Below are 20,000 nucleotides of genomic sequence, written 5' to 3' on the forward strand. Positions count from 1 at the left end.
ACACACACACACACACACACACACACACACACACACACACACACACACACACAGGCTGTGTCTGAACACCTGAGCTGCAATCATTGGCATTAAAACAAATAACTCAAAAACTATGCCAACTGTGAAATGAGAAATATGGTACGGAGTGTAAAGAAAAAGAAAAAGAAATATTTGTGAGATAGAATTATACAGAATTCAGATTTGGGGTAGAAAACTAAACGTAATATGGTACAAAATAAACGCATCGTGTAACATTATGTACTCGACAGTTAAAAATATCTCTACTATATATGGGCTTACTCAGTCAAATCAATTTTAAAATAAATATACTGTATATATATATTTTTAAAAATAGTTCTTGTTTTTTTATCTTGTTTTTTACAAGCAGCTTGGGAGTCAATAAAATTGTGGCAAAACACACTTTTTTTTTATCATTTGATGCTTTAAACAAGAGTTCATACAGGAAAAGATGCATAGTTCTACAGAAATCCCGACAGTGTCTATGTCCATGCAGGTTTCCCCTGGGTTCTTCTCCCTTGTCATTCTCATTATGAACGACTAAGAGTGTTGACGGTCACTCGTCCATTCTGTGGATGACAAGCGCTTTCCAGGATTGAAGTTAAGAACTTCTGGATGAAAACATCATCGTTACCTCCAACACAATGTAAATAAAAAATTTGGAAATGGAATGGACATAAATAATAAAGAATTGCATAGGTCTCTGTTGCTGATGAGATCAATGATATCCACTTAAACCTTATGTTCTGTTTAATGTATGTCTTATTCTGCCAGGTTATCTGTGATTATCTTTTATAGACAGATGTTTGTAAAAAATAATCAAACATCTAATATAATCCAATTAAAGGTGGGGTCTCCGATGTTTGAGAAATGCTTCAGAAAACTGCGTTGGGCCGCCAAACTAAACAAAAAAACAAAACAAACGTGTAGCCAATGAGCAGAAAGGGGCGTGTCTTGTTAATAATGTGACATTAACAGAAAGCGGTTTTAACATTGACATGGAGGATAAAAACAAAGAAAGAAAGCGAAGAAAGGCTTACGATAAGGCAAGAAGTAGGACGTGTTAATATAGGATCAGCTTTCCAGCGCTGGAGAGAACTGAAGGAGCAGGAAGTCAGCCACATATTCACAGATTGGAGTTTCCCGAGTCAATAACTCCTGAGCTAAACGCTGTTACTACACAAATAACACCTCTTTTCTATCGTAGTAATGTAGAGAGGCAGCTACAACCGCGTTTTGTGTAGTAACAGTGTTTAGCTCAGGAGTTATTGACTCGGGAAACTACAACCAGTGAATATGTGGCCGACTTTACTTAAGACGCCGAGGTTGCTTTTTTCCTTCTCGATAGGTGAGTAACGTTGGTTTTGCTTTGTTACACAGAACTAATATATGCCTTTGTCCTTTACATTCATGTCCTTTACATTCATACATTCCTTTTCATTTTTGCTTGTTTGTTTATCTGCAATCGTATTGTTCTTCCCTTCAGCTATGATAAAGACACATTTCTTTCTGTTAGTTGCCTGGGTTACATATGTATGTGTGGGCGGAGCTATCAATACAGGGGTGGGACCCATTTGGGTTAGGGGCGTGTTTGTTTTGGTGATTTCAAATATCAATATTGGCTTTCAAACTTCAGAGACCCCACCTTTAATCTCAATGACTCTATAATACAACATTATATTATTCCAAACACATAAACAAGATTTAAAGCTTTTCCATATAGCAGCCTTAAATGTCTCTTGTTCCTACAGTGTACGATCCCTTTAAAGAAGTTGGTGCTCCGTTGGAACCTAAGGATTCTCCAAACTATCCAAAGAACCTCTAAGAGATCAATTTTTCCAAGAGTCCACAAAAAGAAAAATAACAAGACAGGAAATAAATATGAAATTGACTAAAATGATAAAACACAGACATGTTGAATACTTTTACTTCGCCCTCTTACCCTCATCTCGAAGCTGGACGAAACATAAAATAGTTTTTAAAGTGATTTTCATCCAAACAATAGTGGGTACACTAAGGCAAGTGTTTAAGAGGCAACGGGGTTTTATTGGTTAAATGCTCTGTGTTAATGAGCTGGATCACCATGGTGCCACTCTTTAATCTACAACCGAACATAAGGGTCAACTAAACTCTATTTCTATATTGATGTATTTCTTGTACTGAGTGGAAACTGTAAGCAATCAGTGTCTTTTCCTCACACTTCACAAAGTCAGTCATTCCAGCCAAATATCCTTCCAGTCATCTGGTAGAACTTCATATTAAAGGGCCGGTAAAAGTCTCGTAACCTCTGCACCACCTCCGGATCGATGTTGGGGTGTGTTCGGCCTTTAGTTTTGCCCAGGCAGTGAGGCTTGCTGCTTCCTTCTGCCTTCTTCAGACATGGAAAGCCCTTGGTCTTATTGAAATAGAAGTGTTTGTCTGTGATGATCCTCTTCAGGCCCAGGAAGTCCTGCACACGGCCGAGCTCTCCAGCTGGGTCACTGATCAGCCGCTCGCCACTCACAAACAGGATCTGATTCATGGGGAAGAACTGGAGCCAGTTGTCAAGGTGCTTGGCGTAGATACCAATCTGGATGGCGCTCCACGAGGTGTCGATTAGGCCTGTAGTCCTGTTTTTGAAAGTCAGGCTTTCAAAGGTGGGAATGTCTGGCTTTTTAGACAGTGTCTGGGTGTAGTCTGAGATGGCCCGGGTGACCGGATCCCTCACCACCACTATGAGTTTGGTTGAAGGTGACATGGAGTAGATCCGAGCTGGAGCTTCACGAGTCACAAAGTAGCTGGGCGTCTTCTCCATGGTGATCTGACCCTCCAGGGTTTTGGGCATCAGGTCTCTAAAGACAGGAAAGAAGACGAGTCAGGAACTATTAAATGCCAACTCAAACCACTTGCTTACTCAATCTTACTCTGCATTTCAGACTCTCTACTAAGCACATTTTTTCATTTTCATGATTAAAACTGTGAGTGATTTAAAAACATTCCATCTTATCGGTATACCGATGTATAACAACCAGGCAGGATCATGAAATATTACAATTTTGTTAGAAAAAAAATTGTTTTATCTATTATTGTTGGGTTCCTGGGAGGTTAGCATGTTTACTTCACATCTCCAGGGTTGGAGGTTTGATTCCCACCATCACCAATTGAGGAGAGTCGATTATCTGTGGTGTGGCACTGATACACAAGCAGATGCTTTCCAGATCATCTATAAGCAGAATGACCTTCGCCATGACAGAAGAAACAGAGACTTTCCGGCTAAATCTTCTGTGGACCATGGGACATGTTTCCCCAGAGCCTTTTATAAACACCCTTCCATCATAGCACAGTAAACCTGGGTTTCTCTCACACTACACTCAGTCGGCTCTGTCATACTTCACGAAGAATCCATCTGCTCTATTCCAAAACATACAAGTCTGGCCAGCTCTCTTACGGTAGCACAGGGTTAAATATCATTTTCAACAGTATTGCTTTACAAAGTGAGCCGTGATGCTATTGGACAAATAGCCTTCGCTTTAGAGCCGCAGTCTATAGAAATGATCGATGTCTAGCAGATGCTGTCATGGTAGATACTTAGTTTCAGTGATGAAAGAATTCTAGTCATAAGAAACATCAACACATTGGAGAATTCATCAAAAGCATCGAAACCTCCGACTGTCCAGAGGGAACAGACGTAATATTTGACTCGTGGTTTTATTCAAACTTGGGTTTGACCTCTGAGGTTTAAAAGAAAGAAAACGGCTAATCTATTAGTCTATGATGGACGGTCTGTGCCGCTCGCTAACTCTCCCTTGTCTGCCCCTGTCTCAGTCAGTCATTTTTGCACTCTATCAGACTTTCTCTCTCTCTCTCTCTCTCTCTCTCTCTCTCTCTCTCTCTCTCTCTCTCTCTCTCTCTCTCTCTCTCTCTCTCTCTCTCTCTCTCTCTCTCTCTCTCTCTCTCTTTCTCTCTGCCCTGCAGGACATTGACCGGAACCAAATCCCTATATTAACAATTTATAACCTTTATTATCCACAAATTAGGGCATGGCAAAAAATTTCTCCTTTACAGCCCCAAGTACAGAATGTATCCCTCAATTATTCATCCCATTCCACTCAGAATGGGGGTTAAGGCCTGACAAAATGCCCCCCTTGCCCACAACAGCAAGCACAGTTTACAGGCAATAAAAGCATTAGCAGAGTCAAGGTCAGAGGCTTCATCAAGGCCCTCCGGTCTACCAGAAGAGATACTCTGCATGTGTTGCAGGGTGCACCCTTGCCCCTCAGCAGTGTGTGTGTGTGTGTGTGTGTGTGTGTGTGTGTGTGTGTGTGTGTGTGTGTGTGTGTGTGTGTGTAGTGACTTTGAGAGTTTTTAAAGTGTGACAGTTAGTGTTTATCTGCCGCACAGCTGGGATGGTAAACGGCTGTGCTCGGATGAACACACAAGCTGTTGGAACGAGGCAGAAGCACTGCAAATCTCGACTCAATGGAGACGGAGAGAAGGTGTTTGTACCACAATGTTTTAAACAGCCAGGCTTTTAGAGCGAGGCAGTAACATGACACACAACAAATGCTCTTCCACCATATGTCGAAAATCATAAATAAAGCAGGAACATTGATGAGTTGCTTGAAGTGCTGGGTTTCCAGAATAAAAGGGTCACTCCTTAAAAGACACCATGATGTGCAAATCTGTAGAAGATATATATTCTAAAAAAGCTGTAATTAAAATAAACATAATAAGGAACACGTACTGTAAGCAAGTCATTGCTCTTTGTTACACGTTTTTTTCTGAAAAACATGATTTCTGCAATAAACCGTACAAAATGCTGGTTTATTGTTTAACCATTAGTATTGTTTGGGTTTAAAACTCACTCATTCATTCATTTTCGACCGCTTATCCGAACTACCTCGGGTCACGGGGAGCCTGGCATCGAGGCAGGATACACCCTGGACTGAGTGCCAACCCATCGCAGGGCACACACACACACACACTCTCATTCACTCACACACTCACACACAACAGACAATTTTCCAGAGATGCCAATCAACCTACCATGCATGTCTTTGGACCGGGGGAGGAAACCGGAGTACCCGGAGGAAACCCCCGAGGCACGGGGAGAACATGCAAACTCCACACGCACAAGGCGGAGGTGGGAATCGAACCGCCAACCCTGGAGGTGTGAGGTGAACGTGCTAACCACTAAGCCACCGTGCTCCCTGGGTTTAAAACTGCTTGAGTATATTCATTTCTTCATGTTCATTTATAAACGTCTTTAAGTTACATTGTCCATAGTTCAACATACAGTATATTACTAGAATATTCCTTCCATTTCATAAAAGACCAAAGTCACATCCAGGACTGCTTCCTATTCTATGATACATAGTTCAGTACATTCTAGTGAATTTTTAATAGAGTAATTTGAATTTGTACTTATTTTAATTTAATTAGCTAATAGATTTACTCGTTCACTGTGCTGTAATGTATATGTAAGTAATAAAGGCTTCTTAAAAAAATTTATAAATTAATAAAAAACAAGCCACAAGCAATGGGAATTGGTGCCTCAAAAAAATAAGGCCCTGGGTTGTTGACTAGATGTTTGGGATTCAATCTCCTGTACTGCCAAGATACCACTGCTGGGCTCCTATGCAAGACCCTTAACCTTCTCTGCTCCAGAGGTGCTGTATCATGGCTGATCCTGTGCTCTGACCCCAACTTTTTGACTCTCTCTCTCTCTCTCTCTCTCTCTCTCTCTCTCTCTCTCTCTCTCTCTCTCTCTCTCTCTCTCTCTCTCTCTCTCAGTATCCAAATAGGTTTTCTCTGGGTTCTCCAGTTTCCTCCCAACTTCTAAATCATTGCAGTAGACATACTGGCTCCACTAAATTGCTCCTAGATGTAGATGTGTATTGGCACCCAATTCAAAGTGTTCCTGGGATGAGGTCCAGATCCACTGCATCTACGAGCAGGAAAAAGCAGATATATGAATGAATTAATGAAACCAAGTGCCAAGAGGTGCATTTGTGACAAACCCCCAAAATGTCCTTTTTAAAGCAACCTTAGCTTTGACAAGTTGGAGTTCATGCCTACAACCTGAGCACAAGACGGCCAGAGAGAACGGAAAATGACAGTGCCAAAAGAAATGAGAACGGTTATTTAATACGGGCTGCGCTTAATCTCTGATCGCGAGGTGTCCGAAGGCTGAGGTACTTAGAAAAATTACCAATGTGGACAGCAGTGATGTAACTGCCAGGTCTATGATCGGATCACGAGCAGAGCCAGATCCTACCCTGTAATTCAGGTATCATGAGCAATGACAGCTAGCTACGGCACTCTGTCAAATTAACCCACGAGTCTCAGAAACGGAGCTTGACCTCATACACGCTCTAAAAGTACAGCGAGAAAGTCAAAGCCTCCCTTTCTCCCGAGGTTGCCGGAAAATGATTGTAACACAATAAAGGATGGAAATCACTGGAAATGTCTGAAGTCAATGATGGAGCTCATGTAAATACTGCTGATGATTTAGAGCTCTGATTCCTGGTCCAAGCCACAATAAAAGCAGGCTTTATTCGCCAATCTTCAGCGTTCATCATCAGGAAAACGCTGAGTATTTTAAAAAGCTTTTGAAAAGCCAAAAAAAGTGGATGGTGGCTGAAATAAAGGATAATCTTATACACACTGTTATGTGCCTGTCATAAGTTTGCTATTTCCAGACATGTGTCTTGACCACCATCTGTGTGCAAAGATCATATCAAGTTCAGGATGGTGATGAGTAGAGAACTTCCTGTTGAAGGGACAACCACTCACAAATCCAAACTTGTATTTTGTCCAGCCTGGTGTTTCACCTGTCCAGCCTTGGGGATACTCATGTCTTTTCTGAGATCACAAAACTCAGGACTTCTGCTAGTTCCAAGAATATCTAAGTCTACTAAAGGCGGTAGAGCATTTTCTTATTTAGCTCCCAAACTTTGGAATAGTCTTCCTGATAGTGTTCGGGGCTCAGACACACTTTCCCGGTTTAAATGTAGACTAAAAACTCCTCTCTTTAGTCAGACGTACACATAATACATCCCATAATACTGTGCACTATTATATCAGACTTGCAAATATTATGAACAGCAGATATGTTAATCCCTCTCTACTGCTTCTCTCTTTGTACCCATCCCGAGGCATCCAGAAACTGTACCAGCTCCGATCGTCTTTCGTGCGATGAAGATTTTGGATCTCCATTGAGATGAGGCCGACTCAGCGAACCCTGAGGCATCTAGAGATCTATCAAGCTACACTTAGATTCTGCTATACTAAAAAGCTGTGAACTCCATGTGATCTTTTGCATCTATACAACATCTGTTTGACTGTATATTTATAATCACACCCTCCAGTGTCACCCATATGAGGATGGGTTCCCCTTTGAGTCTGGTTCCTCTCGAGGTTTCTTCCTTCATCATCTAAGGGAGTTTTTCCTCACCACTGCTGCCTGAGTCACCTCAGACTTGCTCATTGGGGATAAATACATACACATTGTGAACTAAATCTAACTAATATTAATCTTGAATTTTGCATTCTATTGATCTTTATATTATTCTTTATATTAAGTTGTTCTATGTTTATGTTCTGTAAAGCTGCTTTGAGACAATGTCAATTGTAAAAAGCGCTATACAAATAAACTTGAATTGAATTGAATTGAATGTCCAGCATGGAGTCCCTGTTATCCAGCCCAGGGCTTCTGTCATCCACTGTAAAGATTCTTCTTTCCTGCCCGGGGCTTTGTTTTTCAGCCTCTAGACTTCTACCATCCAACTTGGTTTCTGTCTTCATGTCTGTTTCCTCTGCTGAGTCTTGAGCTTCTGACATTTACTTTTGTGCTTATTGTATTATATACGGCTTAATCAGGGTGACACAGGATTAATTATTTCTTTGTCATTTTTTCACACAGCTCAATGAGATTTGATTTGAAACTTAGATAGAATGAACGATCTAATGAAATGACAGTCATTTAGACACAGTGTCACTCTCCTGCTTTTGGTGCCATATGCTTTCGCTTAACTGGCTTTAATTTACCCCTGACTGTCTTTGTCTTGGCTCTGGTAGGGCATTTGTCCAAAGAAAACATAAAAAAAAAGTGACTACTTATGTATCAAGTCGCTTCCGCTTGGTTGGGATGAAAAACTGCTTTTCACACCTGAAAAAGTTCCCCTGGTTAAATGTGGGGTCTCCGATATTTGAGAAATGCTTCAGAAAACGGTGTTGGGCCACCAAACAAAACAAAAATCAAAACAAACCTGTAGCCAATGAGCAGAAAGGGGCGGGTCTTGTCAATATGGGTGAAGAGAGTGTTCAGTGCGCATGTGCGCATATTCACAGATTGGAGTTTCCCGAGTCAATAACTCCTGAGCTAAACGCTGTTACTACACAAAACGCGGTTGTAGCTGCCTCTCTACATTACTACGATAGAAAAGAGGTGTTATTTGTGTAGTAACAGCGTTTAGCTCAGGAGTTATTGACTCTGGAAACTCCAACCTGTGAATATGTGGCCAACTTCCTGCTCCTTCGGTTCTCTCCAGCGCTGGAAAGCTGATCCTATATTAACACGTCCTACTTCTTGTCCTTATCGTAAGCCTTTCTTCGCGTTCTTTCTTTGTTTTTATCCTCCATGTCAATGTTAAAACTATTTCTGCTAATGTCACACATGCGCACTGAACACTCTTTCTGCCCATATTAACAAGCCCCGCCCCTTTCTGCTCATTGGCTACACGTTTGTTTTGATTTTTGTTTAGTTTTCTGCCCGACTCAGTTTTCTGAAGCGTTTCTCAAACATCGGAGACCCTGCCTTTAACTTTAAATTCTGGCTAACGTGTAACCGCTTTACATAACGTCTTGTCTCACGCTTTTACATCAGTGAGAAAAAAGCTCTAGTCTGCCGTTCTGCACCTGAGCAGGTATTGTTATCTTTTTTAAGCTCTTTTTTATAATTTTTTTCATAAGTTCTTTTTTGTCATTTTTAACTTTGCCATGACTTCAGTGATGTTCAGTGTTTTGGCACTTAACAAAGATGACATCAACTGAGGTGGCAATAGATGTCACCTCAGTAGCTGATGTGGTAGCTAGATGCTCAGTGATTAAGGTGTTGGGCTACTGATCGGAAGGTCATGGGTTCGAACCCCAGGTCCACCAAGCTGCCACTGCTGGGCCCCTGAGCAAGACCCTTAACCCTCAGTTGCTCAGTTGTAAGTCACTCTGGATACGGGTGTCTGCTAAATGCCGTAAATGTAAATGTCTGGTGGCAGGTAAATAAATAACCCTGTTGCTCCCGGCACGGGTCTGTCTCGATCAACCCCCACCGCCCTTTCCACTCATGGCTCTGTCTCGATCCACCCCTACACCACGCAAGACAAGTGTCCACTTGTTTCTGAGCCTCGCATTTCCTCACAATTCCACACACTACAGTATGTCCACACACCTCTCTTTGACATTTCTTATTAATGGAGTGATGTGATGTTCAGTGATGATATCTACTGAGTCATTTTTGTTAAGTCTTGCTACATCCTGGTTTTCAAGTGATATGAGGTTTCCGTGCTCCGTTCAGGTTCGGAACAGGTCTCTGTTGCTAAGCATCTAGCTAAAATTAGCATTAAAACACCATATCGTTGCACACTGTACATGTGTGGCACCGTAACGTAAAGTTAACACTACACAAACCTTATCCTGAAGATCCTGCTGCAGCACAGAGTTTCATAACCCAGGGTAAAAAGCTGTACTAAACCTACTTCTAAATTACACTTGTAATGTGTTCTTAAGCCTGAAATTAATACAGGGTTTAGAACAATGTGAACTTGAGGTTAAACGCAGTATTGTGAAACACTTGTTGATTATAAAAATAAGCTCACTAGCATACCATATCACAAGTAATATGCATTTCTGTTCCCGTAGGTTTCGAACAATTAGCATGTGAAGATTAAACATTAGACTGTAGTATGAAATTTGAGACCACCATGACCACCACCAAGTCGTTAATGCCCCTTTTCCACCGAGGCAGTTTGAGTGCTGGTTCGGAGCCTAATTTAGAACCAGTTCTTTCTTTTTCGACAGCCAGAGCACCGGCTCTGAACCAGGAAAAGTGGTTCTTAAGTACTCAGGGATTGTGGGCGGGGCTGTGGGCGGGGCTACTGTTAGCGCATTTGATAATGTACCTCAAGTATACTAATGTTTAATACACTTTTACTTTACCGCGATATGATACATTATCAGCACACATGATAGTAGTTAGCTACATGCTAAGGCTAACATTTTTCTGTGTTAATGATAAAATAACGTTATGTACTTTCTCGATTACAACCTCCGTTCATACAGATTACACGGAGCTGCACGTACACGTCGGATTCGCTGCGTTTAAATGCCGATGTAGGTTCACAAAGCCATGAGCATTAACAGTAAATCAGCATCCGACATTGTTGATGTTGTGTTTGTGTTTGTCGCTAACTGCGCTAACGTTGCTGTGTAACATGACACGTAAACAGTGACGTCAGACTCGGCTCTGTGACGGCTCTCTAACCGATGGAAAGGCAAACCGGTTCTTAGAAGATTCACCAGTGGAACCAACTTTGAACCAGCACCAGCGCTAGCTCTGAACCAGCACCCGGGTCTTTTTGGTGGAAAAGAGGTATAAAGAAGCCGAAAGAATGAATCCTGATTTTAGACAAAGCCGTTGTCTCTATATAAATAATGGCACGGGTCTAATTACAAATGAACTACACTACACTACATCCCCATTCTAATAAATACTAACTGCTCACATTACCTCTTCTCAATTACCAGAGAAATGATCTGAAATGACTCCTCCAAGGCAAGTGGGGAAGTCTTCTTAGGGAATGAAGGAGCGAGAGAGACAAAATAGGCTGGATTTATGCAGCCTGCAAAAGATTTAATAGCTAAATAAACTCTTCATGAACACACTATGGCCCCAAAATTGAGAAACATCACACAAAAAAAAAGTAAATGAAGTGAAACAAAAAAGCAAAAGTGATAGACAGACTCAGCAGGGAAGTTACAGCTCTGAAATAACGGTTTCCTCGCAGACCCCTTGGCACTGAACACACACCGCCTTTTCTAAATGCTGCTTTATTGGCGGTGTAGGTGATGTAACAGATGAAGGAGTTTGGCTTCCAAGCGCAGGAGATTTACAGCCTGTCCACAAAAACCTTTCAAGTCTTCTTTACGCTGCCGGACTACGACTCCCAGAGCACGCCACTGCGCCGGAGCCAGGAACCGGGCCTTGGCTATGAAGGTTCTGGAGGAGGTCTGACACACACCGAGCCAAAGTTTTAGCACTGATTTTTCTCTAAGATACACTATTTTGACAACCACCATACGCAGCTGAAAACCTGACTAAGCTAGTTTGCTTCCACAAATGAATCCATTCTGGCTTTTTTTTTTTTCCTTATTTGCTTTGGACTTTTAGAAGATGGTTCCTTGTGGGTTCTATGGATGTCTAGTGGTTAGAGCTCTAAAGAGGTTCTACTTATAAATCTGAATTCCTCTGTCGACGGTTCGTGTATAGAACCTTCCTTTAAGGGCTTCGCAAGAAATTAAAAAGTAAATAAATAAATAAACTTTTAGCATGCTAGAATTAAAATAACTTCTTTTTAAGATGGAAATACCGTGTTCCCTCATGAACTGAACAATACTGGATGGAAAAATGAATGACTGATTAGCATTTGCTGAAAATAATCCAGCACAAATGATTTGTTTGAAAGTCATCTGTTCATTGTTAATAATGGAATTTAAATACCATTTGATTTGTACTGAAATATTAATTCATTAATCCTGGACACATCCTGGTCATGTTCATGGTCGTGAATATCATACGGGGAAGACCAGGTGCATGGCAGGAACACACCAATGAAAGAGACACAAGTCCACAGGAATCTTTCTCTCTCTCTCTCTCTCTCTCTCACACACACACACACACACACACACACACACACACACACACACACACACACTCAAACACACTAACACTTGTGAATGCGAGATGAACTGGAGAACCTGGAAAAATATGGGAAAATATTTAGAACTTCATGACTGAATCAGGGATGATGAGGCAGGGAAGCAGTTTTATATATATATATATATATATATATATATATATATATATATATATATATATATATATATATATATATATATATCATGCTCAAATAAATGTATGTAGTCAAAAACTTTTGTCAAAAACAAACAAAGAAAAAAACCCTGAATTTATTTGTTTTGAATAAAATATTCAGCTTGACATCCAGATGAGTTTATTTCAGTGTTCAGATATTCACATTATAAAAAAAAAAATCAAACCCAAGAAATCAATTACAGACTGTGATGAAATAATTCAGTTTTCAGAAAAAAATTGAATAAATAAAATTGCTTGGTCTTTTCAGTGGTATGGTTTGGTCAGTGGAATTCAGTTTGAAAGAACAAATAAATAAAATCAATTTAAGCAGACCAGAGCAATCAAAAGCCTATAGCTCAAACGCCTGCTCTATTCAGCTAGATGTCAGACAATTGAGTTCCAGATTTGATTTAAGAAGTTAAAGGCATTCACTAAATTCCAGGGGTTTCGTTACCACGATGTAAAGTGGGCGTGTTTCTGGAGGTCTTGGAAAAACGCCTACGACGAGAGTACCTACGATGGATAATGAAGGCAGGCACTGCCTGGATTTCAGTACGGCGTAACATACATCGGGTAGGCGTGGCCTATTTGATAATCTAACCCTAACCCTAACCATAACCATAACCATGATCGTAGTTTTTGGTTGTTTATTTGTTTTCTAAAATAAATCAACCTGTATGGCTGTTTTGTCCTTCGTAGTTTGCTGTTTTTTTATTGAAGGAAGGCGTTTTTCCAAGACCTCCGGAAACACGGCCACTTTACGTCGTAGTAACGAAAGCCCTGGAATTTAGTGCTTGCCGGATAATGAAGGACAAAACAATCATACAGGTAGATTTCATATTTTATATCTATTATGCTTTATTATCTTACAGTTAAGCTGTTTCCGAAAACAAATAAACAACTAAAAACTAGGGTTAGGGTTAGGGTTAGATGATCAAATAGGCCACGCCCACCCGATGACGCAATATCTGTTACGCTGTTCTGGAATCCCTATAAATAAGTGCATCCCAGAAGTTAAACGTGTGGCAGCTCTGATTGGGAATGATGAAGGATTCAAACAGCTCAGGCCAAACTACTGTATATCATCTCTCTTTCTCTGTAAGCTAAGACCTGCTGCTAGAGTGTTAAGATCAGGTGGGAGAAATGTACATCATCTGGACACTAATCACAAAAAGCACCAAAGTGAGTTCACCAAACCTGTCTGGCCTACAGAAAGACCTTACTGTATGGAGTGCTAAATTAGGCATAAATATATTCTACTGGCATTCAGAGCACATTACAGTCCAGCAACTGACTCAGTATTTATTTCTGAGGCTTTATGGCTGCTCGATTCCGTTCTATTTCTCTGTCTATGTTCATAGCCCTTGCTGCTCAATTGCCGTTTTCCAGGTCAACAAACTCCGGTGGAAGTCAGTGCGGCCGTGATTTACTGCGCCGGCGTCACAGCGTGGGGAAAAATCTGTGTTTGATTGTGCATGTTGTTTATGACCCCCTGTGCCAAGCTATCCCTGTCTCGCTAGGCACCTGGAAAATCTCTGCATTAGCATTAGCGTAGTAGAGCTAATCACTGCTGAACAACAATCCTTTAGTACTCTCATTGGTCATCTCAATATTTACCAACATGGACAAATAAAACCTGATCACAAACTGACCATATTACAGTACAATTAGATTGAGAGTGCTAGGTTTTCATTACGCTTCTTCAGCTCGTTCCATAAACTTTGCTAAACTAAAGTCGGCTCATTTTATTTACAGGGAACAATAAATCGCTCGACATTTACTTCTTTGCTAGTGAATTTTTCTAAAAGCTTTTTTCCAGATAAATACATTTACTGTAATGTTATCTAGGCTAATTAGTTAGCCTAAATAGCTAAAGGTTGTGGTTAAGGAAGCTGGCTAGTTTGTGTGAAAGGAAACAAATTTAAAGTGTTATTATATTCGGTCTAGTGTTCAGTCAACCAAATGAAAAAGAAAAGAAAAGAATTATGAAGTAACACTTTTTTTTTTAAATGCTTTTTATAGGAAAGTAAATGCAAACGGTTGGATTAAAAAAAAAAACTAAAAAAAAAAACCTTTTTGATATTTTCTGATATTTCTAAAAAATATATATTTTTTATATCTGAGACAAAGATATTCTTGAAACCAGATATGTGTCACATTCTGCTGAATTTTCAGAAATTGATTCATATTTGGGAAAAAAACAACATTTTGCATGCACCGTCTACAACACTAGGGGTGTGTGTGTGTGTGTGTGTGTGTGTGTGTGTGTGTGTGTGTGTGTGTGTGTGTGTGTGTGTGTGTGTGTGTGTGTGTGTGTGTGTGTGTGTGTGTGTTTAGAACCGTTCAGGGATTACACCTGATCCACTGAGATAAATGTCCTAATAATTCACTGCAAAGGGTGTGAAGAACAGCTTTACACACACACACACACACACACACACACACACACACACACACACACACACACACACACACACACACACATAAGTTACACAAGCAACCTTTATACCGATGTCGATGCTGTTATTTTTGACCCTGTCCTTTAACCTTTCCTGCATAACTGTGATTGTGATCTCTCTCTCTCTCTCTCTCTCTCTCTCTCTCTCTCTCTCTCTCTCTCTCTTTTTTTAACTCTGAATAAAGTTCATAAATCCTGACCTGGTCCTGAAAAAACCTTAAGCCACACAAATGTTTATATCCTTAAAGTAATCGGTGAAGTAAATCAATCCCATTTCTGCTCTCTGAGCTTCCCCAAGTGAAATATATTATCTTCAAAGCTTAAAATTGTGTGTTAGGTTAGGACTGTGTTAGTCCTAAAACGTATTCATTTCTTTATAATATTTCTTAATACTATTAAAAATATCTAATAAGTGGATCGGAAAATGTTCAAGGTTCATTTCGGCGCATGACCTCCTGATAACCTGATATATTCCTGAACGTAGTAGCTTAATGTTCTCTGGGAATAATCGATCAAAATATCTGATGATGACCTCTCTGTTAACGATGGGAATCAAACTCCGCCACGAGACGCCATGAACTCGTTCCAACAACCTGTCCAATAAACTTTGTATGCCATTTGTTAAAACTATTGGAAGAGTTCTGGGTTCTCGTCACGTCGTGTTGCGTTATTGAACGCCACCGTCCCACCGCCATTTCTCCACCATTTCCCTTGACCAGAAAATCCGTCTTTCACGGTTTTTGACACCAAATGTGAAGTGCCTTCTGTTATTTTTTCCCTCTTTCCAAATCAAGCAGCACCATGTGTTTAGGTTAAAAAAAAAGGAGTTAGCTTTTTGCTGTGCAATGGGTACTCATAAATTTCTCAGCGGTGCTCTAAGCCTGTACTTTCCCCAAGTCCCTGGTTTATTGCGTAAGGAGGAAAAAAAATAAAGTCGTGCTTCTGTGTCGGCTTCGGCCTTGAGGCTGATTTATTCACCTTGAAAGACAGACTGAAAGCGAGGGTGAGGGAAAGAAGGGCCGAGTCCATCTGAGGACGCTGGAGGGTTACGACTAGTACAGAAGGCTGATAGAGAGGAAGAGGAAGATGTGCACTTCTTCCTGGGGGAAAAACAAAAAAAAAAAACCTCGAGTGTTTTTTCTAAAAGTCGATAGATGAATGTGTCGCTTGCTCTGTTAAGAACCCTGGAAAAAAGCTAGCAAGTGGGTTTGAAGTGAGCTAAGATTATCCAAGCGTGAGGGAGGATTTATTGCGTGACCCCCACAGGAAACGAAACAAACAAAGCAAAAAACGATGCCGGTTCGACGTGAGCCTGTGCTTCTTGTACGTTCTCTTTACTTCTGAGAAGTTACTTCTACTTTTCTTGCGATTTGAGCAAACTGTTGGTGTTCATGTTCGTCTGGTTCTCTCTTGGGAATAGGGATGAGTGTGAGAAGGATGAGAGGAAGATTAGAGAGCGCCAACATGGTGTCTGCATCACTTTTTAATATCGCTCTGACCCACTTGTTTCGGGAAATGTCTTGAAGTCTTGAGAAATCACAGAGCACCAGCACAAAGATGGGATTATCTCCGCAGACGGCTCTTCCTTCTACTTCTTCTGCTTCTGCTTCTTCTTCTTGCTCTCTCTTAGACGGATTTCTGCCAAGTCAGTGTAAAGGGTCTGAAGAGCTTCACACAGATAAGAAAAAAAAAAACCTGGAGCTTAACACCGATCATTTTTCGAGGGGTCTGGGTTTGTTTTTGGTTTTTATTTTTCAGTGCTGCCGGAGGAGATTTCTGGAGCGTCAGAAGAACCCGAAGATAAAGATTCGAAAATGTCTGAAATCCAGAACGGAATGCTGCGTGTTGACAGAACAAAGGATAATTTTGTGTATGAGCTGTTTGGGAATTGTTGATCATCTCCCTTCAAGCTAACATTTAAAGGTCATCATATTTATTATGAGGCTTTTCATTTATTTTCTGCCTCTTAGAATTATAGGCCGATGCCTTAGGAAGTATTACTGTGCATTAATGTGAGTGTGTGTTTGTGTGTGTGTGTGTGTGTGTGTGTGTGTGTGTGTGTGTGTGTGTGTGTGTGTGTGTGTGAGGACAGACACTAGGAAGCAGTGTATAAATATTAGGGTTGAAGGTTCAGAGCAGATTAGCCGTCCGTGACTCGAGCAGTAGTATTAAAAATGACCGAAAGACAAACAGAATTCCAGCCGAGGGCCGAGGGCCGAGGGCCGAGGGCCGAGGGCCGAGGGCCGAGCACAGCACCGACTGGAGCTGCGTCTGACAAATCGACGCCGTTTCGAAAATCCTAGCAGGTAAACGGCATTCACTAAATTCCGGGGGTTTCGTTACCATGACATAAGGTGTGCGTGTTTATGGAGGTCTTGGAAAAATGCCCTCTTTAAAAAAAAATATCTGTTATACTTTATTATCTTCGTTTGTTATGCTTTATTATCTTCGTTTGTTATGCTTTATTATCTTCGTTTGTTATGCTTTATTATCTTTGTTCGAAAACAAATAAACAACCAAAAAACATAGCGTTCAGCATCAGTTCAGGCAGGCCACATAGTCAAGCTCGGCTAACATCTAACCCCGCCCATCAGCTGATCTGATTCCTAAGCGCGCGATTGGTCCATTTCAAACAGGGCACCCTATTTAAATGCATTTATTCAGTCTGTCTGCTCGGCTGTTTCCTCTGCATTGCTGCAACCCACCTCCCCCCCCAACTCCTCCTTGGAACTGTGTTTAACTTAATCAGTGTCGTTCTGTTGTCACTGATGAAGGCTCTGTACTAAATGGGGGGATTTTGTCTTGCTGCTTTCCCAGTTAAATGGGAGATTGTCCCCAGAAGCTGCTGCTGTTCCCTGACTAGCTTTCATGGAGCTCACGGAAAGGAAGGGGAATTCAGAACAGAGCCATACCGCCAAATGTACATTTTATAAGCTTGCAAATAAAAAAATTAAATATATGTGAAAGAATTGACTTTATTTTGATTCAAGTGGTCCTGACTGAACTACGGTTAGGGCTAGATGATCAAATAGGCCACGCCTACCTGATGACGCAATAACTGTTACGCTGTTCTGAAATCCCTGGAAATAAGTGCATCCCATCAGGTAAACATAGAGAAGAAGAAAAAACAGACTTGTTTCTCAAATCCGATTGGCCCGGATGTTAAAATCTAAAATAAAAAAGGACAGAAATCTCTTCTGTGGTGTATTGCTTTATTCTACCAGAACCCTCGTGTATGTAAGTGAAGGTAAAAGTGACTAATTTATTATTCATTTAGAATGAAAAAAAAAATATATATATATTATTAATGTATGAATTATATGAACTATAATAATTGTAAGTATTATTTTCCCCACATCTGTGCCAAACATCTACTTTATAATTCATTCATTCCTTCATTCATGAAGTTAGAATTGTAGATATTTTTATTTTGATTTAATTTAATTTAAATTGATTCATTGTATATAATAAATATAATAAAATTAATTTAATTTGAATTAAATAAAAAATATCTACAATTCTAACTTAATGAATGTATGTATTTAATCATTTTTATCATTTTTAATAATTTAATAATGTAATAATTATATTTAATTGAATATTTTATTTTATTTTATTTTATTTGATGTGGAAGCCCACAATCTCCGTCTCACAAGATTTGAGGTCAAAGTTCACTTAGATAAAGCGACATTAACTTCTGCGTGACTCACATTCGAGTCTCCGAACCTGTGAAAATGTGACTGTAGATTTTCATACTGCGAAGAATGAGAAAGAGAAAGAGCGAGGGAGGGAAGGAAGGATGGCCTGTAAGTGTCATCCTCACACTGGGTGATTTATGCGAGCTGTGCGTGGGGCCTCTGTGTGTGTAACGATGGATTAAAGATGGCAGAGACCTTTACAGCGCTGTCTCCTTCAGCCATTATCACACTAATGTAGAAGCCCTAGGTAGAGATGCTGAGAAAACTGCTACAATGGATTAAGAGATAAAACGAGTGCACAGAGACATCCTAACTCCTCTTTATCTCGCCTTGTCTTACGCTCGCATGCACACGCTCGGCCTTGTTTTTGCTGGACTGCAGTGAGACAATCCCTGTGGCTTCTGCCTCTTTTCTACCGCTTATCTGAACTTCTCGGGTCACGGGAGCCTGTGCCTATCTCAGGCGTCATCGGGCATCGAGGCAGGATACACCTTGGACGGAGTGCCAACCCATCTCAGGGCACACACACACACACTCATTCACTCACACACTACGGACAATTTTCCAGAGATACCAATCAACCTACCATGCATGTCTTTGGACCGGGGGAGGAAACCGGAGTACCCGGAGGAAACCCCCGAGGCACGGGGAGAACATGCAAACTCCACACACACAAGGCTTAGGCGGGAATCGAACCCCCAACCCTGGAGGTGTGAGGCGAACGTGCTAACCACTAAGCCACCATGTCCCCCTACTCATACACATTTCTTGTATACTTTTGAAACTCTGCTGTTGTGAAATAAATCGTGTGAAATTTGGGTTTGATCGATCAGTAACGTTTATAACAGAAAGCTCTGTCTCAATAGCTCACGCTACACAAAAATAAAGCTCTACTCCAAGAACTAAAGGTTTCCTAGAACAACAGTAACAAAGTAAAACGTTCCCAAGTTCCTCAAAAAGAAAACTTGATTCCTGAAAATGCTGGTGCTTATTTATTTATTTATTTATTTATTTATTTGTTTGTTTGTTTGTTTGTTTGCATTATTCCATTGCTTATGGGGCTTTTTACACCTGGTCACTTCATGTGTTTTCTGTGCTCAGATAGCTATCCGATGGTAAAAAGACCAGGTCTAAATGCCCTCCGAAACGTTTTCCAGACGGATATAAATCCGATGGTTCAAACCCCTTCAGGAGGTGGTCTGGGACACGTTTCAGATGAAACTGGACAGGTGTAAATGCATGTGGTTGTTCAAGCCCCATACGTCAGCGCTATACTCCTCCCAAACGGAAGTACGTCACTCGCAGGTGATCTTTCACCCAGGCGTCTCGTCGGGGCTTAAAACGCGCTGCTGCCGCCAGCGAAAACGCAGCAAACAGTAAATGCTGTTTTTTGTAGCATAACCGTCGTAACGAGTTTTTCCGTCTTGTTTTTGATCGCGTTCTGAAAACCGCATACACCAAAGCGTGTTCCATTTCAATTACCCCGGAAATGAGGTCAAATATATCTGCATATTGGGCGGGAGTAGAAAGATGGGATCGATATCCGATTCGCCGAGACGCATTTATGTGGCCTGATGTAAATGGAACAGTTTTAACAAATCAGATAGCGATCAGAGAAAACACACGAAGTGACCAGATGTTTTGAGCTCCTGAAAAATTTCCTGGACTCTTAACTACCTGAAAAGATGTTCCTGGGTTC

The 20,000-nt window shown here is 40.8% G+C and overlaps 1 protein-coding gene across 1 annotated transcript in view; it reads right to left on the reverse strand.

Annotated features, from left to right (window-relative positions):
• Positions 1–1,300: 1,300 nt before the first annotated feature.
• si:ch211-216b21.2 (heparan sulfate glucosamine 3-O-sulfotransferase 3B1) overlaps positions 1,301–20,000 on the reverse strand; it is a 42,979-nt gene continuing 24,279 nt past the window's right edge. Inside the window, exon 2 of the mRNA XM_027160431.2 lies at positions 1,301–2,849. Coding sequence (XP_027016232.1) covers positions 2,228–2,849 — 622 coding nt within the window. The 3' untranslated portion in view covers positions 1,301–2,227. The remainder of the gene's footprint in view (positions 2,850–20,000) is intronic.

This window comes from Tachysurus fulvidraco, chromosome 8 (genome assembly GCF_022655615.1).
Source record: "Tachysurus fulvidraco isolate hzauxx_2018 chromosome 8, HZAU_PFXX_2.0, whole genome shotgun sequence".
In the NCBI taxonomy this organism is placed as follows: domain Eukaryota; kingdom Metazoa; phylum Chordata; class Actinopteri; order Siluriformes; family Bagridae; genus Tachysurus; species Tachysurus fulvidraco.